At 40.8% G+C, this 23183-nt stretch overlaps 1 protein-coding gene and 1 long non-coding RNA gene across 6 annotated transcripts in view; one reads left to right on the top strand and one right to left on the bottom strand.

Moving 5' to 3' along the window:
- Positions 1 to 2663: 2663 nt before the first annotated feature.
- Positions 2664 to 12744, bottom strand: LOC125483278. The gene is made up of 3 exons (XR_007262231.1): positions 12647 to 12744; positions 11968 to 12192; positions 2664 to 2849 (listed from the first exon to the last, which is right to left on the bottom strand). It is a non-coding gene; the product is annotated as an uncharacterized LOC125483278 (long non-coding RNA).
- The window catches only part of LOC125483276 (mastermind-like protein 1), a 267040-nt gene continuing 256542 nt past the window's right edge, over positions 12686 to 23183 (top strand). For 2 of the 5 annotated variants that reach the window (XM_048597699.1, XM_048597698.1), the window contains exon 1: positions 12686 to 13678. In XM_048597699.1, coding sequence (XP_048453656.1) covers positions 13358 to 13678 — 321 coding nt within the window. In that variant the 5' untranslated portion in view covers positions 12686 to 13357. The remainder of the gene's footprint in view (positions 13679 to 23183) is intronic. The other 3 variants (XM_048597697.1, XM_048597696.1, XM_048597695.1) reach the window with 2 other exon arrangements.

Genomic DNA, 23183 nt, shown 5'->3' with positions numbered 1-23183 from the left:
ATCTTTTCACCAAGAGTGTAATAGATAAATGGAACATGCTGTCTGAGAGGTGGAAGCAGATGGTCTCTCAACACTTAAGAGGCATCTAGATGAGTATTAAAAATGTCAGGGTCAGGTAGGCTATGGACCAAGTACAAGTAAATAGGATTAGTGAAGTTTGGTGTTTGTTAGTCGGCATAGACATAGTGAGCCAAAGGGCTTGTTTCCATCCTGTATGACTCTCTGTGTGAGAGATGTCAGAGTGTACTTTTCCACAATAGACCAGTAATGCAGAAAGTCCTTTGAGTTCTTTGGCCACTGTGATGATCCAGTTAGGAAAGATAAATGGATTCTTTTCCCTGTCCCACACCTCCACATGTCACGAAAAAGGTTAAATTTTTAAAAAAAGTGATATTGCCAATTACATTAGTAAGATTCCAATTAACTCAGGATCAGATATCAACCTAACAGATTCCTTGAGCAATATATAAAAATTTAATTTACCACAAACAAAACTTATCAAGCAAAGATGTAATGGTGACTAATAAAAGGTATAAACATTACAAATATATACAACGTTCTCGAAAAATAATTACACATAATGCTCTTCACTTGGGAAGAAAAATGTACAAAACTGCAGTGTCACCTTAAAAATATTTCTGCCAAGTAATGGCTAAATTTGCAAAATTTCTGATTCACTGAATATTCTAATGCATGACAGTAGCAGAAGCCACTTTCCACATAAACTGTTGGCACTGAAATTTCTTCCAGGGTCAGTTATGCCTGATTTAGTTTACTTTTCTGAAGACAGTGTTAGTGAATTCTGTTTCAAATAGCCCTTCACTTGTGATGATGAGATCTTCCAATGGATTTTAAACTCACAAACTCTGATAAGAGCCTTTTAGAGAAAGAAAGAGGATAGAGGGTAACACAGTGTGGAGGAACACAGCAGGCCAGGTAGCATCAGAGGAGCAGGAAAGCTGACATTTCGCATCGAGTCCCTTCTTCAGAAATGGGGGAGGGGAAGGGGGCTCTGAAGTAAATAGAGAGGGGGTTGGGGTTGGGCTGGGGAAGGTAGGTGCAATGGTGATAGCAGGTAGGTGGTGGTGGGGATTGGTCAGTGAGGTGGGAGGAGCGGATAGGTGGGAGAGAAGATGGATAGGTCAAGGAGGCGGGGATGAGAAGGAGGGTTGGTCTTGGGATGAGGCCAGGGGTGGAGAGATTTTGAAGCTAGTAAAGTCCACATTGAGACCATTGGGTTGTAGACTTCCAAGGCAGAATATGAGGTGCTGCTCCTTCAGTTTCCAGGTGGCATCGTTGAGACACTCGAGGAGGCCCAGGATGGACGTGTTGTCCAGGGAGTGAGAGGGGGAGTTGAAGTGGTTGGCGACTGGGAGGTGTTGTCGTTTGTTGCAAACTGGGCGTAGGTGCTCTACAAAATGATCTCTGAGCCTACGCTTGGTCTCACCGGTGTAGAGGAGGCTACATCGGGAACAGCGGATACAATAGAACACATTAGTGGATGTGTAGGTGAACATCTGTCTGATGTGGAAGGTTTTTTTGGGGCCTGGGATGGAGGTGAGGGGGCAGGTGTAGCACCTCCTGTGGTTGCAGGGAAAGGTGCCGGGGTTGGTGGGGCTAGTGGGAGTGTGGAGCGGACGAGGGAGTCACAGAGAGAGTGGTCCCTCCCGAAGGCAGATAAGGGTGGGGAGGGAAATATAGCCTTTGTAGTGGGGTCAGATTGCAGGTGGCGGAAGTGGCAGAGAATGATGCGTTGAATCTGGAGGTTAATGGGGTGATATGTTAGGACAAGGGGAATTCTGTCTTGGTTTTTATTGCGGGGAGGTGGTGTGAGGGCAGAGGTGTGGGAAACACAAGAGATGCGGTTGAGGGCATTTTCGACCACTGAAGGGGGGATGTTGCGGTCCTTGAAGTATGAGGACATCTGGGATTTTTGGGAGTGGAATGCATCATCTTGGGAGCAGATGCGGTGGAGGCAGAGGAATTGGGAGTAGGGGATCGCATTCTTGAAGGATGGTGGGTGAGAGGAGGTGTAGTCTAGGTAACTGTGGGAGTTGGTGGGCTTGAAATAGATATCAGTTTCGAGGTGGTCATCAGAGATGGAGACAGAGAGATCCAGGAAGGAGAGAGAGGCATCAGAGATAGTCCAGGTGATCTTGAGGTTGGAGTGGAAGGTGCTGGTAAAGTTGATGAACTGTTCGAGCTCCTCATGGGAGCATGAGGCGGCGCTGATACAGTCATCGATGTAGCGGAGGAAAAGATGGGGGATAGTGCCAGTGTAGCCTACCTGCACTCACCTATCGCCATCCCAACTTTACTAGCTTCAAAATCTCCCCACCCTTGGCCTCATCCCAAGACCTCTCATCCCTGCCTCCTTGACCTGTCCATCTTCTATCCCACCTATCCGCTCCTCCCACCTCACTGACCAATCCCCACCTCTACCTACATGCTATCACCACCCCACCTACCTTCCCCAGCCCAATGCCCCCCTCTCTATTTATTTCAGAGCCCCCTTCCCCTCCCCCATTTCTGAAGAAATGTCTCGACCTGAAACGTTTTCTTGCTCCTCTGATGCTGCCTGGCCTGCTGTGTTCCTCCAGTTCCACACTGTGTTATCTCAGACTCCAGCATCAGCAGTTCTTACTATCTCAGAGGACAGAGGGTATTGCTCCTGAGTTGAATTATTTCTGTATTCAAATCCAGCATCATTTCTTCACCTGCAAACTGAATAATTTGACTTCTCCCTGAACATGTTGCAGACTTAGTGTTTCCACCCAGGCTGTCTTTTTCCTGGCAAATGCAATATTTTTGCTGCTGTGCAGTGTCGTTTGCTTTGCAAAGTGTTCTTCCTGAAAAGTTCAAGATATGCATGAATTTAATTATATTGCCCAGTTAATAATATTCAATATTATTTTTGATAACACATCTTTATAACAGTCACATATTTATGTGGGTCAGATCAATTGATTTAAAAGTTTCAGCAGAGTAAAATATTTCAGAAAATGGTGTTTCTGAAAGTTCCTAAGGAGTTAAATGGTGCAGAAGGAAAACTTTGAAAGGAAAACAGATTCATTTGCAGCCTGAATGATGCCTCAAGATTGTGATATCTTTCATTGAGATCTACTTTGGTGAAAGTAGACTGTGTCAACTAAAAGCAGACCCTGTGATGATTTAGTGACATCAAAAGGAAAACTTTAGGCATTATCATGATGCATGGTAATAATTTCTCTTGGGCTGATTCTGTGAAATTTGTGAAGTGTGATGTTAATAAGGTTGAAGTGGAATTTATGAAATCAGATTTAAGGATTTTGTAAATAAATTGATTTAGACATTGAGGAGAATAAATCTGGTGAAACATTTTACTTTTATCCTGTCCCCAGTGAATTGTGTGGTCATCATAGAAATATGATATCATATCCAAATTTATCAGTAATTTGAAATGGTTATGAACTCAGATAAGGCAAGACTAGATAGAATCCAACCCCCTAAATTCATTACTTTAGAATATATATCCTGCTCTCTTTTGAAACATCCTATGGTATCGGCCTCCATCACTCTCCCAGGCAGTGTATTCCAAATCCTAACAACTCTCTGAGTAAAAAAAAAAGTTTCCCCGCATCTCAATGCTAGCTTTCTTGCTGACAGTCTTCAAATTGTGACTGCTAGTAACTGATATGCAAACTAATGGAAACAGAATAACCTTCTTTACTCTGTCCAAATTGTTGATAATTTTAAATACCTCAATAAGGACACCTCTTGATCTTCTCTGCTCCAAGGAGAATAAGACTAATTTCTTTAATCTTTCCTTGTTCTAAAATCCCTCATTCTTTGTGTTGTTGAACTCTCCACAGGACTTTAACATCCTAACTTAAATAAGGTGCCTAGAACTGAACACAAGACTCCAAATATGATCTGGCCAATGATTTTTTGAGGTGTAGCATCATTTCCTTGCTTTTATACTCTGCCTCCATTTATAAACTCAAGGATGCTGTGAGCCTTCTTAACAACTGTTTCAACTTGCCAAGCCACATTCAGAGAATTATGCACTTGAACCCTGAGGTCACTCTGCTCCTGCATTCCTCTCAATATTGTACCATTGTGCCTGTATTGACTCTCCATTTTTTTTCTCACGTTATCTGACATTTCTCTGCATTGAAATTCATCTGCCAGGTATCTGCCCATTTAGCTAACTTGTCAATGTCCCTCTGAAGTCACTTAGCATCATCCTCGCCATTCACTATTCTCCCGACATATACAACATCAATAGCACTACTTTCATCTACTGCCTGTGTCACCTCATCAAAGAACTCATTTAAATTTGTCAGATGCGACCTAGCTTTCATAAAGTCATCTTGACCATCTATTTTTTTATTTACTTTTCTCTCAGTGTATGCTATATAAGGGCATAGTTTTCCCACTATTGATGCTGACAGGTCTGTAGTTTCCTGGGTTATCCTTTGCCTTTTTTCTTAAACAACAGTGTCACTTATCCAATCCTCCACTCTCCTGTGACTCATCCTGTCTTCAGAGCGATCTGTAAAATTTCTGTCAACGGTTCTGTGATTTGCTCCCCTACCTCTCTCAGCAAGCTAGGATACATTCCATTTGGCTTTGTGAACTGGAGTGCTGCCAGCCTTTTTAGCACTTCTTTATCTATCACTATACTTCTCAGTTGCCCAACATCCACATTTTCAACAGGACCATTGTTACCATTTTGTAATTTGGTAAAGACAGAAGCAAAGTATTCATTTAGTACCTCTGTCATACCCTTTGCTTCAGTGAGCAGTTTACCCTGTTTGTTCCTTATGGGCTCTAGTCTATTCTTTTGATAATATTTTACTATTTGCTGCATCAATAGGAATCAGATTTTGTTTTGATGCATTGGAATGAAGAACACTAAAGGTGAGGATGTTTTAAGGGCGAATGAAACATAAAATAGTTCAAAGAGATAGCAAGAACTGCAGATGCTGGAGTCAGAGACAACACAGTATGGAGCCGGAGGAACACAGCAGGCCAGGCAGCATCAGAGAAGCAGGAAAGTTGATGTTTCGGCTTAGGACCCTTCTTCAGTGCTCCACACTGTGTTGTCTCATAAAACAGTTCAATGTGATGAAGTGTGTATTTAGATTTCCATCCTTAGATGACACAAATAAATATTAGGTTTGTTATTTTTACTGATTTTTTTAGTGATGTTTTAGTAATGTTTCTTATTATAATCACCAACGGGAAATTTAGTATGCTGGTTTCATAATACATTCAGTGGGTGAACATGGAAAATGTTACTTTTTACTCTGGGAAGCTAAGAAAATAAAGGGTTAGAAGCTGAAACACTTCTTCTGGGAGCAGTGGATGTGAAATTAAATAGTTAAACATTTTAGAGAAATTCTATATAAAGCTTGCTCAATGAATGTTACACAGACAATCTTTCCTTCTGGGCTATTGTACACTCTACAAAAGTGCAAGTAAAAATGAGGTTAAGGATTGATCTTGCTAACATAAAACTAACATTACAAAACAGATAATCTCCAAGATCAAAGGGGATAGATGTAAGTGATCAATTATTTTATGGTTTAATGAAAAGGAATGCTTGTATCAAATGACTATTGGGGGTTCTACAAGATGAGCATCTTGTAATAGAGTGCTTAGAATATGGAAAATGATTCTTTCCTTCAACACGCTTTTGAAATATTGTTTGTGAATATTATTTGTTAAGTTTTATTTTGAAAAAGACTAAAAGGAATCTCTTAATTATATAAAGGAATGTTAAATGTATGTGGGTAATGAGCATTCACTGGAGCTCATTCAAAGACACACTTATTGACATTGATTATAGGTTGCAGATTTAGGAACGATACATTTGTAATTTCTTGCTGTATGATTGAATCTAAAAACAAAATAAAGATTGACTTCCTTCACGAACTGGCTGTAAAAGTTTTACCAGGAAATGAGGTAGGAATTTGCAAGAAACATTAACCATAATCTTTTGATTCTTGCTAGCTATACGGGTGGTACCAAAGAACTGGACAATTGCAAGTGTTACATCTTTGTTCAACAAAAGGATGCAATAAATGCTGCAACTACAGACATCCTCAGTGGTGGGAAATCTCATAGAAATGATATTCTTATACAAACTTAATTAGATGAGTGTGGATGAATAAAGAAAAGACAGCTTGGATTTATTAAATATAGATTGTGTTAAACTAACTAGTTTGAATTTTTGCCAACGACTGTGTTGCTGAAAGTAATATGACTGATGTGGTATACATTGACTTTCAAAATACATTAGATAAAGCAGCATATAATATATTTTTCCAGCAAAATTAAAGGTCATAGAATAAAAGCAATAGTGGCAGCATGGATACAAATTAGGCTGAGTGGCAGGAAACAATTCTTTTTCAAACAGGAAGTGGGTGTACAATGGAACTTCCCATTTATCAATACTAAGATTCTTGTTTTTCATGACATGCATTAATAATTGAGACATAGATGTAAAGGGCACACTTTAAATTTGCTAATGACACAAAACTTGGAAGTACTGTGAGGACACTAATGATAGATTTCAGAAATGTATAACAGGATTTTGTTATGATCAACATGTGGATCTGTAAACCAAAGATCCAAATTGATTACAAACTCCAAATTAGGGAGCTGATGGTGAAGTCTAAGATTTTATGACTATGAGTTAAAAAAATACCCAGGGTAAATGTAAATTAAATGGAAATTAACAGTCAAGTCACTGATAGTATGAACTAAAAATTACCAGAGGAACAGCAGATACAGTAAAGATATCTCACAGAGTTGCTGAGCAGTATACTCCACCCATCTGGAGACAGTTAAGGACAGATGCTGGAGCTTAGAGTCAATAAACGTGGAGCTGGAAAAGCACAGCTGGTCAGACAGCATCTGAGGAGCGGGAAAGTCAACGTTTGGGGCCAAAACACTTCATCAGGACTGGGGAGGGGGAGGGGAACCCAGGCATCAGGACTGGGGAGGGGGAGGGGAACCCAGGCAGCACAGTGACTCAATGGTTAACACTGCTGCCTCTCACACCAGAGACCTGGGTTTGATTCCAGCCTCGGGCAACTGTCTGTTTGGAGTTTGTACACTCTTCCCCTGTCTGTGTGGATTTCCTTCGGGTGCTCTGGTTTCCTCTCACAGTCCAAAGATGTGCACGGATTGGCTATGCTAAATTGCCCATAGTGTCCAGGGATGTGTAGGTTCAGTGGTTTAGCACGAGAAATGTAGGGTTACAGGGTAGGGGTGGGTGTGAGTTGGTGTGGACTTGTTTGGCTGAATGGCCCACTGTAAGGATTCTATGAATCTAAACAAATAGGGGGCAGGGATGGCTGGGCTGGTGGCGGTGGTGGGGGGAGGGTGGTAGAAGCACAGGTGGCTGCAGGTATGGGGTTATTTTGTTGGTGAGTGTGAAGGGTGAAGTGGATAGGTGAGATAAAAGGAGGACAGATTTTGAAGCTGGTGATGTCAATATTTAGGTCATTGGACTATGAGCTCTCAAGGCGATATATGAGGTGTTGTTCCTCCAATTTATGTCACTGTCACCCTGACAGTGGAGGAGGCCAGGGGAGTTGGGATGGGGAGTTAAAGTGGATGGCAACCAGAAGGTTGGGTTGGTTGCTGTGTACAGAGCACAGATGCTCCGCAAAACGGTCCCCAACTCTGTATCTGGTCTCCCTATTATACAGGAAGCCACATTGGGAGCAACGGATACAGTAGATGAGGTTAGATGAAGTGCAGGTGAATCTCTGCCAGATTTGGAAAGAAGGTCTTCCCTCTTCACCGGCACCATCCCCACCTCTTTCTCTGCTATATTGATGACTGTATTGGTGCTGCCTTGTGCTCCCTCGAGGAGCTCGAACAGTTCATCAACTTCACCAACACTTTCCACTGCATCCTCAAATTCACCTGGACCATTTCTGACATGTCCCTCCTCTTCCTGGACCTCCCTGTCTCCATCTCCAGTAACTTACCACTGATATCCATTTCAAATCCACTGACTCCCACAATTACCTCGATTACACCTCCTCTCAACCACCCTCCTGCAAAAATTCTATCCCATACTCACAATTCTTTCACCTCCACTGCATCTACTCCCAGGATCAGGCATTAAGGATGCCCTGAACTGCAAATCCCCCAGACCCCTTGCTTCTGCCCTCAAACTCTCTCCCTCCAACAACGATAAGGATAGAATCCCCTTGGTTCTCACATACCACCCTACCAACCTCCCAATACAACACTTTATCCTTTGACATTTCTGCCAGCTACAACCAGACCCACCACCAAAAAAATATTTCCCTCCCAACCCCTCTCCACTTTCTGCATGGATCATTCACTCCGTGACTTCCTCGTCAGCTCCATACTCTCCACCAACCCCTCCACCACACCCAGTATCTTTTCCTGCAACCGGAGGAGGTGCTACATCTGCTATCTCAGTAAGTTACTGGAGATGGAGACAGCAAGGGGGGGGGAGGTGTCAGAAATGGTCCAGGTGAATTTGAGGATGCGGTGGAAGGTGTTGGTGAAGTTGACTAACAGTTCGAGCTCCTCGAGGGAGCACAAGGCAGCACCAGTACAATCATCAATATAGCAAAGAAAGAGGTGGGGATGGTGCCGATGAAGAGGGAAGACCTTCCTTCCAAATCTGGCAGAGATTAACCTGCACTTCATCTAACCTCATCTTCTGTATCCGTTGCTCCCAGTGTGGCTTCCTGTATATTCTTCCAAATCACCTGTGCTTCATCTAACCTCATCTACCGTATCCGTTGCTCCCGATATGGTCTCCTCTGTATTGGGGAGGTCAAATGCAGACTTGGGGACCATGTTGTGGAGCTTCTGCGCTCTGCACGCACCAACCAACCTGACTTGATCCTTTTATAAGTGATACAAACCATTTTTAAAAATGCCAAATTCCTCAAATATCTCAGAATAATCACATTTCTTTTTGTGCATTATTGCCTCTGGATAAAAGAACATACAATTTCAATTGGTTTTTATTTGAGTTTCTCTCCCCATATCAATCAGATAACAGGAACATGTCTTAAGCTGTGGTGTTTACCTGGATGTTTCCATTTTATGAGTTAAAGGTGCATTTTAAAGCATGTTTGTCATGAAAAAGATCAGTATTCAAGACAACAACAACAGTATTCAAGACAATATTGACAGGCTTGTGAAATGGGCAGACATATGACAGGTGAAATAAGAAAATGATATATTTGATAAGAAGAATGAAGAAACAATACAAAATAAAGGGTGTAATCCTAATATGAGTGCAGGAACAGAGGGACCTGGGGACACATGTACAAATATTGTGGACAGTGGCAGGACAGTTTGTGAAACTGATTAAAAAGGCCTAGGGGTTGTTGGGTTTTGTTAATAGAGGCTCTGATACAAAAACAATGAAGTTATGATCAAGCTTTAAAAAACACTATTTCAGTGTCAACTGCAGAACTTTGTTCAATTCTGGGCACCAGACTTTAGGAGGGAGGATAAGGGAGGGTTCGTAAAAGATTTGCAGGAACAGTTGTGTTTGGGACTTCAGTTGCATGTGTTCTCCTTAAAGAAGAAAATATTAAGAAAAGATTTGATTGAAATGTTAAAAAATACAAGGATTTAAACAGAGTTGATAAAAGAAACTGTTCCCATTGGTGGAAGCATTGAGAACCACAGGAAATCAATGTGAAATGAGAGCCAAAAGAACTGATGGTAACAAAAGGAACATCTTTTAATGCAGCAATGGTTATGATCTGGAATATACTGGCTGAGTGTGTACATTCAGTGGAGGTAGATTCAGTTACAGCTTCAAAAGGGAATATTTGGGCCAGCTGTGGATGGGTAACAATTGGCTACTTTACGCTCAAATCTCCTTCCTCCTCAGAAATTCCTTATACTCCTGCAAATCCATTAACTGGCGTAATGGAATGTCCATGGTCAACACTGTTTGGAATGTAGTAGTATGTGCCAATGAATTGAAGTAGTGAACACGGCTCATAACAGGTCGAATAAAACAAAGAACTGCAGGTGCTGAGTCCGAAGCGGAATCAGAAGCTGCTGGAGAAACTCAGCAGGTCTGACAGCATCTGTGGAGAGAAAGCAGAGTCAATGTTTCGGGTGTGGTGACCCTTCTTTAGAACTCATAGTAACTAGGAAAAGGTAGCATGTGTGCTGATGGTGGGGAGGGTGGATGTAAAAGAATAATCAATAGGTGAAGCTGGAGCAGAGGACAGAAAGACAGTTAGGCAGACAGAGGTATGGATATTTGTAAACCAGGAAGAAAGAAAAGCTACAAATAGGCAGTAAGTGAGTTGGCTGTGCTGAAAGCATCTCATGTGATAACAGGGCCTGGAGTGTGGTGATGGATAACAAAAATATCAAAGGAGTTCAGGTGCTTAAACTATTGAATTCAATATTGTGTTCTTAAGGCTGCATTCTGTGTTTTGTCTTCCCAAAGTAGAGGTTATATGTGCTATTATCAAGTGGTGTTTCCCTAAGCATAGTTCCCAAAATTGACTCTTCCTTGTACTGTCGAAACAAAGCAGTACAACTCTACCATTTCAAGGAACTTCACTCTGATTTACAGCAGTCAGGTCATAGAAACCACTCACCATTTTGACTTGAAAATTTACCACCATTCCTTCAATAGTCAGGTTCTGGAACACTGTCATGAACAGCATTGTGGGTGTACATGAAATAGTTTAAGAAGGCAGCTCACCACCTCAAGGGTAACGAGAGATACACAATAAACACTAGCCCAGTGAGTGATGCCCATATCTCTGGATGAATAAAAACAATCTCAAGCTTGTTAATAGACTGAAGTCCCATCCACTTTCCATCTGGCTGTCCTTGCCTCTTCTTTATACTGATAAAACTTTTAGTTCTCTCAGGGACCATGACTTGAAAGGAACTTGGGGATTTACCTGGGGGATTTGAGGTGGCATGGTGGCTCAGTGGTTAGCACTGCTGCCTCACAGCACCAGATGCCTGGGTTCAATTCCCCCTCAGGCAACTGTGTGGAGTTTGCACATTCTCCCCGTGTCTGCGTGGGTTTCCTCTGGGTGCTCTGGTTTCCTCCCGCAGGCTAGGTGGTTTGGCCATGCTAAATGCCCATAGTGTTCAGGGATGTGTAGATGAGGCAAGTTTGGGGAATAGGTCTGGGTGGGATTCCTTGAGGGTTGGTGTGGACTTGTTGGGCCAAAGGGCCTGTTTCCACACTATAGGGGTTCTATGGAACATATACATATTAATCAATTAAAACCTCCTAACTGATTAAAGATTTAACAGCATTTTCACTTTGTTTAGTACATCCTCATCAATGAGGTGAGCCTTTGATCTTTTATTTATAAATCCTGTGTCTGATTCTATCTCTCTCACTAACACCTGAATAAAGACTGAGACTCCGAAAGCTTGCATTTTGAAATAAACCTGTTGGACAACAAACTGGTGTTGTGTAATTTCTGACCTTGTCATTATATCCACTGTTCAAATTTGCCTTAAAGAGATGTAGATGATGTTACTGTACAATATTTTAATAAGCCAATACAAAATTAATCCTCTCAGAGATAGTAAGAACTGCAGATGCTGGAGTCAGAGATAACACAACCTGGAGCTGGAGGAACACAGCAGGCCAGGCAGCAATCAGAGGAGCAGTGAAGTTGATGTTTCTGATCTGAAACATCAACTTTCCTGCTCTTCCGATGCTGCCTGGCCTGCTGTGTTCCTCCAGCTCCACATTGTGTTATCACAAAATCAATCCTCATTTTGTTAAAAAATTTTGTTCAACTCAGAATCTAATACCAGGTTTTCATTGCCAGTTGAGTGCTTCATGCTTCATGCTCATGTTAATTTGCAGTACAGTTGTACCCCAGGTTATCTTTGAACCGTTGCAATACGTGGTGTATAATATCATTTTTAAAATTTGAAGAGCAGTAGATGTGGCACAATATATTGGTTTACCAATGCATACACTGGAGAGGCCACAGGTGTTTGCCTATCGTTCTCCACTTCGTGAATTGGCTGTTGTGGTTAAGAAGGGAAGCAGCTGCCTCACGCGGGTGGCTGGTCATCCATCACACCGAGTTGTTGATACACATCTTTCATTGGCTGTCTCAGTATGGATAGACAGTGATTTTCTCGGAAAAAAAATATGGAGACGCGTAGCCATTAAAAAAGACGCCAAAGCTGCGGATTGAAGAAAAAAGAAAATTAGTTCATACTTGATTTCAATTAAAATAAGAACTGAATTTACAGACGAAATTAAATCAGTGAAATCTTAATGTTAAGTAGAGGTATAAACGTGATTACACTAGCTTTTCGAAACATCTTCACTCATTTCTCCAATTATATAAAATCTCAATATTGAACTGAGAGAAAACAATAATAACTTGCAAAGAATAGGGTTTAAAATAGATTGCCTCGAGAGAAAACAAGGCATTTTACAAAAGTTTCCCTGTTTATAAATTGACGTAAAATTCTCAAGAAACTTAATCGTGAAAGGAAGCTGGCTGAAGCCCGAATCAAACTCTTCAGAGGCTTCAGTCGAAGCTTTCACTCGTCTTGAGGTTTTACTTTTCTTAAATTATTCTGAATCAGTTGCCTTATTTTCCTATAAATCTTTTTTAAATGCCTGTTCGACCATTTTGTTTGCTGTGGGGAGTCTGTGGTTTTGTTTTCCTTTCCATTCCCTTGTTTACTCAGGCAGTAGCGGTATCATTCCGCGAGTGTGGGGAGAGAGCCTCCCTCGAAAACACACACACAGACGGCGTGAGTGCCAGCTTCGTGCAATGAGCGAGCAAACAGACGGAGCGTAGTGTCCCGCTGCCGTCCGCAAAGTTGCTGCAGATCCCCGGCCTGGCAGTGCTAACAAAGCTTCCGCATCTGGATGGGTAGCAGTGACCTCCCTACTCCGGTTCCGCCTGCGGTCAGGAACAACTTCCCAAGTTTCAGCGGGATCTGCTTTTTCTGAAGACTTTTCTGTATGTTGTCTTTTCTTTTCTTCTTCCCCCCCCTCATTTTCCTCTCCCTCTGTTTGGTCGGGACGGGAGAAAAGGATCGTGTGAACAGCGAACAGATCCAAACAGATTGTGTGTACAGAAAAAGTATTTATGGGAGCATTAAATGGGTCGGTGTCCCCATCTTTGTTTGTCAGAAGGAAATCACAGTAACACAAGAGAGAAGTTGGGTTCTATCATCGGGATGTAAAGTGTTTGGTTAAGATTTTGATTTAGCTCAAACAAAAGGAACCAAGTTTTTTTCATTGCAGTCCATCTTGGAGAGGGTGGCGAGAGGTTAAAGAAGCGAAATTGGCGGACGAAAGTTTGTCAATATTGTATGCCGGGAGGGAAGGATGGGGGATTACAATATGCCCCCAAACCCGAAGCACAGCGCGATCGTGGAGAGGTTGAGACAACGGATCGAGCTATGTTGCCAGCACCATGCAGTCTGCCAGGTCCGCTACGAGCAGAACCAGCCGCAGCGCATCGAGCAGGAGCGAAGGGATAAACTCGTCCTGCACCAGAAATACCTGGAAACACGCAGTAAGAAGACCCCGAAAGCTAAACAGCAGCAGCAGCAACATGAAAGCAACCGGGCTCCCAAAAACTGCGACAACGAACAGCCTACAGGACCTAACGCAACCAGTGAACACGGGAATCTCACCCTCATTGCTGTAAGTTCGCTTCCTTCACTCGCTCACTTTCTGTATCTTCAAAACCAAAGATTCGTCTGTTGATCTTTTGGAATTTTCTTTGTTTTGATTTGTTTTGTTTCAAAGAATTAGACTTGCATAAGCAACTTATTTTTGAAAACAGCTAAAGTTTAGAAGGCATGTTGTAAAGTTCTACTTTTCATTACCCCGCCCCCGCTTGTTGATAGACTTCACCTAACAGGGTTTGAGTGAAATTGTGAAGAACAAAAAGTCGGTTTGATTTAATCTTAAGAGATAAAAACTGCAATGCAACGGCGGTCCCAACTAAACATTGCCCTGTGCCATGTAACCATATGTCTTCAATTTATTGAAAGTTCCATAAGTGTTATCAAACAGGCCCAGTTTTCTAGTTCCCTTATCTATTTGTAAGTCAATAAACAGCAAGTAGTGTGGATGGTTTACCTTAGTATATCATTTTTAAAAGCCTGTTTTGAATTGAATGACTCTCGCATCCCAATGGAAGAAACAGTTGATCACACGTGTAATCCATAAGTTGAATTTGCTCACTCGAAACTTGTGAATTGGCCAATAAATTGCACCCGCTTATAATAATGGTGCATATTAGGATATGAACTGCTTTGATTGAAGCAATTTTGATGTTGTTTTCAATGACAATTTTGAATAAGTCATAATTAGTTAACCAAATGTATTTGCATAAATATCAGACTTTAAGTTGATGTACTTTACCTGTATTATGCTAGAGTTTTTGAACTCTACTCATCTAGGTGGTTTCCTCTATACGTTTCCCAAGTATGTACTTATTTATGTAGTTTTGATGATGAGTGTCAGCAGGTTATCGAGCTGGGAGGAGCATTTAATTGTGTCTTCGATCTGTTCTCTTCTGATGCCCAGGAATTTTCAACAGGAATTTGACTGATTTTCATGCATATTTGAAGTGTTGTTCTCCTTTTGTACTTTGGATGAAACCAGCTTGGTGAATCATTTCAGGGACCCCTCTGTATAACCCAGTTACTCATTGGATAAACCTGAGACATTGAGTGTTGTGTTTGTACATGACATGTTACGATATTTGTATAAATAGCTACAAACTGTAATTCAGTCAACCAATTGTAATGATATCTCAAACTTCAGGAGAACATTGAATTTGAGTTACAGCAGCCTTGCACTCAATGCTAGGTTCTTTGTTTTTATATCATTGAAAGTGATTTTAACCAGTAGCAAAAAACTGCTTATTGATACCATTTTTCATAAAGTTTGACAGGATTTTACAGTCATAAAACAGGAAAACATTATTTTTTCCCCAGGGCAGAAATGACTATTACAAGGGGACATAATTTTAAGGCGATTGGAGGAGGGTATAGGGGAGATGTCAGAGGTAGGTTCTTTACGCAGAGAGTGGTGGGTGTGTGGAATGCGCCGCCGGCAGTGGTTGTGGAGTCAGATACTTTAGAGACTTCTAAGCAATTCTTGGATAGGTATATGGAGGATAGTAAAATCTAGGGTATGTAGGATAGATTGATGTTAGTAGGATAATAGGTCAGCACAACGTTGTGGGCCGAAGGGCCTGTACTGTTCTATGTTCCATTAAAACAAACATAAGCAAATGAAAACAAAGGAACTATGTATTTCTACTGGCTTATATTTTTTTGACAGATGGCTTTTTGATGGCATGAGATCAGTATTCTGTCAGAAAAATTATACTGAAGTGAGCATTCTTTAGTGTTGTAACAATACACCAGTGTGATATCTTAACCGATCATTTCAAATTTCTGTCACCTGTGGTAGAACTGCAGCATTTTAGTCAAGCATTACATTGCTTAAAACACGATCTTTCCAAACACCCATTGGAAAACAAAACTGAGCAATTTTACTTCAGGAAAGTTTTCATTGTTTGGGTAATTAGTGTGAAAATGACCATTCACTATTAAACTTTATTGAAATCCTGATGACACAAAGTACGGTTTATTAAAGGGTCCAGTGACCATACTCTCTTATTTTTAACATTTTATGGAAAAAGATAGGACAGGTCCTTAGGGTTAAGGTGCTGAACTGAAGCAGGACCAATTTTGGGGCCATTAGGCATGAACTAGCAGAAGTCGATTAGAAGGAAAAGGAAGGAATGGTAAATGGGAGGCAGTTAGTGTGATATCGAGAGTCAAAGGGCAGTATGTCCCTGTTAGGTTGAAGGGAGAAGGTGGCAGATTTAGGGATCCCTGGCTGACAAGGGATATCGAGGCTCTGGTCAGGGGTGAAAAAGAAGGCGTATATTGGGTTTAAGCTATTGGGCTCAAGTGAATCCCTAGATGATTATAAAAAGGGTAGGAGCACACTTAAGTGGGAAATGAGAAGAGCAAAAAGAAGGTATGAGATGGATGTGGAAGGTAAGGTTAAAAATAATCCCAAGAGGTTTTATAGCTATATTAAGAGTAAAAGGGTGGCTAGGGAGAGAATAGGTCCCCTTAAAAATCAGCATGGCTATCTATGTGTGGAACCACAGGAGATGGGAGATTTTTAATGAATATTTCTCCTCAGTGTTTTCTGAAAAGAGAATCCTGGATAGTAAGGAAATAAAGGAAACCAGTGGGGATGTTTTGGATTGCATAAATATTACCAGAGAGGAGGTGTTTGTAGCTTCAAAGTTTTAAGATTTGTAATTTTGCGAGTCATTTAAGTTTATTTAACAAAATGGCAACCATTTGCATACTGCAAACGTGAAATTGGAAACTGGAAATATAAGCAAGTGTAGGCCATTGGGTTCCTTGAGCCTGCTTTGCCAAATTATGGTTAATAACTACCGCAACATGATTTTCCCATATTATCTCCATATCCATTGACACTTTTAATAACTATAAGTCAGTTGATCTATGTCTTGACTCTACTGATTTTATAGCCTTCAAGGGTAAAAAAATTCCAAAGATTTGCAATCCTCAGTGAAGAAATTCCTCCTCATCTTAATTCTAAAAGGCATACTTCTTGTTCTGAAGACTCTGTCATGGCTCTAGACCCTGCACTAGCTAACATGAATATCTTTCTTTCATCTACCCTGTTGAGCCCTGTAAGAATGAAGAATACAACAATGTGGCCACCTCTCATTCTTCTAAACACTGAATACAGGACCAATCTCTTGGATCGCTCCTGATGGAACAATCCCTCCATCTCAGGGATCAGTCTCGTGAATCTTATTTGCACCCCGTTGATGGCAATCATATTCCAGGTGCAGTTTTACTAGAACTCCATAAAATTTCATGCAAGACTTCTGTACTCAGTTCAAATCCTCTTGTAGTAAATCTGTCAAACTGTTTTTGGCATTTGAGAAGTATTTGTCAGGAGAGCTCTGTTTGTCAAACAATAGCATGAGATTTTTAAGTTTATCTCAATAGGACAGGCAACCACTGTTCAATGTTTCTTTGGAAAGACAACACCAAGAGAAGCGTAGCATCTTTTTTTTGTGGGATGTGGGCATCATTAGCTGGACCAGCATTTATTGCCCAGAGGGCAGTTAAGAGTCACCCACATTGCTGTGGGTCTGGAGTCACCAGGTAATGAAAGCAGATTTTCTTCCCTAAAGGACATTAAACCAGATGGGATTTTCCTGACAATCGGCAATAGTTTCATGGTCATCATTAGATTCTTAATTCCAGATTACCATTGAATTCAAATTCCATCATCTGCCATAAACCCAAGTCCCCAGACATTATCTGGGTCTTTGGATTAATAGCCTAGCGATAATATGACTAGACTGTTGCCGACCCTAGGACATCACCAAATATTCTTGATATTTACATATATACTGAAAGAACAAGGCTTGGGCTCATAAACGTCTAACTCTGAGCATGCCACTAACTGAGCCAACTTGACTCCATTGGAGATATTGGCATGAGGCTGACTTTCCACCTCTGCTTCTGTTGCATACATTAAATCATTACTCTCTTGCTCCTGGACCACATTCAGAGGAGAGAAAAGTAATACAAGAGTGCCATAAATGAACAAAAATCAAGAAATAGCCTTTTACTGAAACCCCATAAGATTTAAAATTGCATGACCACCAGCATCTGTGAAGCGAAAATGAATTCTCTCTTACTCAGCTTTAACATTTAATTCTCCAATTGGTATATTGTGGGGAGCATATGTTTTAATGCCAAAACAGTTTTAAAGCCTGTTTCTAATTTTTATCAAAATAATTTGATTTTTTTTTTCAGATTTGATACTTTGTATAAAATAAGCTCTATTGAATCTGGTTTAAAACAATTTTACTGAACTTTAAAACACTTTGATATTTAAACAACATTCTTTGTTGATTCAATTAGCTCTTCATCCTAACATTGTGATGGTTTGAATCAGACTACAAATATCCAATTCTGTTAGAATTCTATAATATGTCCAGCAAGACATGTTCAGATCTTCCTGTATCCCAAATCAATCATTTAAGAAAGTATTTTTTGGGCTTTAGTGAGCTCACTTGGTTGGATAGTTGGTTAAGTGATACCAACAGCATGGGTTCAATTCCGGCACTGACTGAAGTTACCATGAAGGACTTTTTTTTCCATCTCTTCCCCTCACCTGAGGCACGGTGACTCTCGGGTTAAAATACCAGTTGCCTCTCTATTGAGAGGCAGGATTATGGCAACTTTACCTTTTCTAATCTGTGGCATGCAAATTTTTCTGCAACTCTTAAGGGATTCAGTGCGGATACCTGTTATATATTCAAGAGAAATTTGTTTTTGTCATGTGAATTATTTTGTATAATGTATAAGACTTTGTTTAAATAAAATGCTTACCTAGATGCTGTGGTAAAAATAATGGAAAGCCTCAATGAGTAAAGTTGCTGGACAGCAATTTACTGTGAACCTATATGTGCAGTTAACTGTGCAAAGCAGGAATCCGAATTCCCTGCTGCGCTAGAAACTTTGCTGTAATGTACTTCGCTAATAGAGTTGACACTGAAATACAGGCACCTACAACAGTGTGAAGGCATAGTACTTAGAATGTAGATACTCACTTTGTCTATTTCACTCAATTTTTTTAAAAACTGGTTTGGTAAGTCTTAATTATTTCAAATAATCTATCCAATATTGAAAATTAGCTTTTTTTTTCCTGAGTATAACAATTATTTCTCCTGATTTTTCATCATTATTGTAGATATTTTTATAAAATAAATGTTTTTTATGTCTCAGCCACGTTTTTCTTTACCTCTATTTATTTTCCTGTCCGTGATTTAACATTAAACTCACCATTCCAACTCGCTCTTCTTGGTTCCGTCTCTGTGGCAGGGATTTTCAAAGGGCCATGGGTTTAGGATATGGTATGGATGGGCTTTGAATTCGCAGATCCAGATGCCATCTTGGGAACCTGCTGTTTCTAGGATAGTTTAAAATTTTCAAAGGGCCAATCGAGCGAAGGCAGAAGTGAATATGCTCATAGTAAACTAATAGTCCCTTAAGTAGCTTGTTAAGGACTGTGTCCAAAACACATTGCAAGTTTTAAAATCTGTTCTAATGATCCCAACTTTGTGGATATTCGTGCACAGCTGTTGTGGGGATCAAATAAAATTTTTTGTAAGTTTTTTTTTTGAGACACATCTGTTACGCAGACTAATGCCTGCATGAATCCTGATCCTTACCTTATTGTTCAAGGCTGCTCTCTTTTTTTTTTATTCTACCCCCATATCCTTCAGGGAATTTGCTTGCTCAAATCAGTAAGTCAGTGACAGTCCCCAACATGGCGACTGTCTGTCTTTTGTTACAAGTACCAGACTGTTACTTTCTGCCTCCTGGAGGTGCTCAGCACCTCTAGTTCAGCTTTGATGTCATGTCACAAGCAGTTTACATTTAAATTTACATTTAAAAATACAGTTGTGGAAATGTTGCAGCTTGGGACTGATGTTGGGACAAGGAATTTATTTGAGTACTGGGTTCCAGATCCCACATTGAATATCTGGTCCTGTGTCTCAGTGAGGATTTTTCATAATGAACACATATTTCTTCACTGTTTTGTAAACGCTCAGATCCCCTGAATAGAGCAATGTGCAGCTTTGGCTTGCTAATCACAGCAAATTCCAGCATGGAAAAAGGCAAGTCCAACAGGTGCTATTCCTTCACAGTGACTGCAAAATCCAGGTCAATATATTTAAATGTAATTTTCCATGTTCTTGTGTGTGCTTTGATGCCTAATTTCTAAAGCTTTACTCATTGGCATAAAATATCAATGAAATATGTATAGAAACACGTTACAATTATGTTGAAGCGAAATAATTGTGAACCGTCTAACAATTAATATTCCAAAAAAACCCATCTTTTTCAAAGCCTAAAACAAATTCCTTTTCATAAAAATTGCAATGAAAGTTTAGCTCAGTCTTCACAGCGCTATGGCACTAATGTATTTAGCTTGGTGCCTACCACAGACACCTAAGACGGAAGTAAATGAAGTTTGTTTTAAAGCTTGAAAGTTTTCCAAATAAAGGTGATTATAAAACCAACCAATCTGCACTGTAATTAAATAAACTTTTATCTTTAGTATGTATAAAGGTAATGTTGCCAAGTCCTGGTGGATGATAAGATGGCTGTCTCAGAGGGAGTGAGGACTAGCATTGGTTTAAACTGAGGGTCACCATACCCCAGGTGAGGGGAGAGTTTGACAAGGAAAGTCCTTCATGGTAACCTTAGCTGGTGTGTGGGAATTGAAACCATACTGTTGGCATAATTCTGCATCACAAACCAGCTGTCCAATCAATTGAGCTAACTCTTCCCCCACCTCCGCCATTATTTGGTACACATATCCAGGCGATAAAAGATACCAATCCTGAGGAGATACAGGTGATAATGATCACTGGTTTTTTTTCTGGGTTAGTTGGAAAACGACTGAGTTGGGAGTGGGTTTGTGGTGTTGTTTTTCCAGTAATCTGAAGATTTCCACTGGGACCTAATTTGCATTCTATGAATTGTCATTAACTCTGGATCTTGTGGGAGAAGTTCTGTTCAACCCAACTTGATTACATTTAAAATGCTTTGGCATTGATGTGATTTATAATTGACTAATATAGCAGTCTGTTGCACCCATTATGACTCATAGATTGTAATTTATTAAACAAAAAAGACTAAAGTGCAGATGCTGGAAATCAGAAACACAGACTGAGATTGCTGGAAAAACTCAGCGATATTGAGGCTTTGCCCAGAAAAAGGGAGGCATGGCTCCGGTACAGGCAGCTGATATGGATGGAATCCCTGGGCATATACAGGATTTTACTGAAGAAGGGAATCAGGAAGGTGAAAAGGAGGCACGAGATGGCTTTGGCTGAGAAGTTAGGGTGAATCCAAAGAGATTTTTTTTTAAGTTTTAAAGGAAAGAGAATAATTAGAAAGAGAAAGGACCCCTCAAGGACCAAAATGGACATTTATGTGTGGAAACGCAGGAGATGGACGAGGTCCTCCAATGAATATTTCTGTTCTGTGTTTCCCGTGGAGAAAGACCTGAAGACTTTAGGAACTTGGGGAAATTAGTGGCGATATCTTGGGGACAGTTCATATCAGAGTAGAGGTGGTGTTGGACACATTTGAATGTATGAAGGTGGGTAAATCTCCTGGTCCTGACCAGATATATCCAAGAATCCTGCAAGAGGCTAAGAAAAAATTGCAGGGACCGTGGCTGATATATTTGCATCATAATTAGTCATGGGTAAGGTCCCAGAAGACTGGAGAGTAGCAAATGTTGTGCCCTTATTCAGGAAGGGCTGCAAAGAAAAACCTGGGAACTATAGACCAATAATCAGTGGTAGGTAAGTTACTTGAGAAGATTCTGAGAGAGAAGATATACATGCATTTGGAAAGACCGGGTTTAATTAAGAGTAGTCAGCATGGCTTTGTGCGTGGGAGATCATGCTTCACAAATTTGTTAGAGTTCTTTGATGAAGTGACCAGGAAGGTTGATGAGGGCAGGTTGGTTGATGTAGTCTGTATGGATTTCAGTAAGGCCTTTGATAAGGTTCCACGTTGTAGGCTGCTCTAGAAGGTTAGGTTTCGTGGAATTGAGGGAAAGCTGACAAATTGAATACACAATTGGCTTGATGGTGGGAAGCAGAGGGTAATAGTGGAAGGATACTTGTCGGACTGGAGGCCTGTGACTAGTGATGTGCCTCGGGTTGGTGCTGGGCCCGTTGCTGTTTGTTATCTATATCGATGATTTGGATGAGAGTGTACAAGGAATGATTTGTATGTTTGCAGATGACACTAAAATTTGTGGGCAGTGAGGAAGGTTATCAGAAACTGCAGCAGGATCTTGATCAGCTGGGGAAGCGGGCTGAGAAATGGCAAATGGAATTTAATATAGATAAGTCCAAGGTGTTGCGTTTTGGAAAGTCCAATCAAGGCAGGAGTTTCATGGTGAATGGTAGGGCCTTAAGAAGTGTAGTGGAACAGAGGGACCTTGGAGTTCGTGTGCACGATTGTCTGAAAGTGAAGTCACAAGTAGTCGTGACAGCGAAGAAGCTTTTGGCACACTAAACTTCCCAACTTCTAAACTCAATACCCTGACTGATGAAGGCATGTTGCAGTTGTACAGGACGTTGGTGAGGCCGCACTTGGAGTATTGTGTTCAGTTTTGGTCACCTTGCTGTAGGAAGGATGTTATTAAACTGGAAAAAGTGCAGAAGAAATTTACAAGGACTCGAGACTCCAAGGACTGAGTTATAGGGAGTGGTTGGACAAGCTAGAACTTTTTTCTATCCAGCATGGGAGACTGAGGGGGGAATCTTATAGAAGTGTGTATAAGATCCTGAAAGGCATGGATAGGGTGAATGCAGTCAGTCTTTTTCCCAGTGTTGGGGAATCAAGGACTGGAGAGCATCAATTTAAGGTAAGAGGGGAAGGAATATATGGGAAACTGAGGGGCAACTTTTTTACACAGAGTGGTATGCATATGGAATGAGCTGCCAGAGGAGGTGGTTGAGGCGGGTACATTAACAACATTTCAAAGGCATTTGGACAAATACATGCATAGGAAAGGTTTAGAAGGATATGGGCCAAGTGCAGGGAAATGGGGTTAACGTGAATGGACATTTTGGTCGGCATGGACCAGTTTGTGCCGTGGGCCCCTGTCTTCGTGCTGTAGGACTCGATGACTCTGAGGTCTGGCAGAATCTGTAGAGAAAAAGTAGAGTTAACGTTTTGGGTACGGTGACCCTTCTGTCTGACGAATGGGCGCTGGACTTGAAACTTTAACTCTGCTTTCTCTGCAAAGGTGCTGCCAGATCTGAGTTTGAAGTGAGCTCCATTCTCTCATCTTTTGAGGCTGATTTTATTCAACTTTTGATATTTGTAGTTACTTCAGTTCAAATTTTCATTTCTAGGACCTAGCTTTGACACCAGCCCAAGTTTCCTCTTTCTGCAGGTCCCAACTTTAAATTTGTTTGGACAGTCTCAGACTAATTTGTGGTGGGCATGAGCCCAGACTGCAAAGCTGGAGATCATCTTAAGTAATGTTAAATTGACAGTTGCACTAAGGATGAAAGTGT

This window comes from Rhincodon typus, chromosome 6 (genome assembly GCF_021869965.1).
Source record: "Rhincodon typus isolate 14 chromosome 6, sRhiTyp1.1, whole genome shotgun sequence".
Lineage (NCBI taxonomy): Eukaryota > Metazoa > Chordata > Chondrichthyes > Orectolobiformes > Rhincodontidae > Rhincodon > Rhincodon typus.
This window is presented reverse-complemented; position numbering and strand designations above follow the sequence as displayed.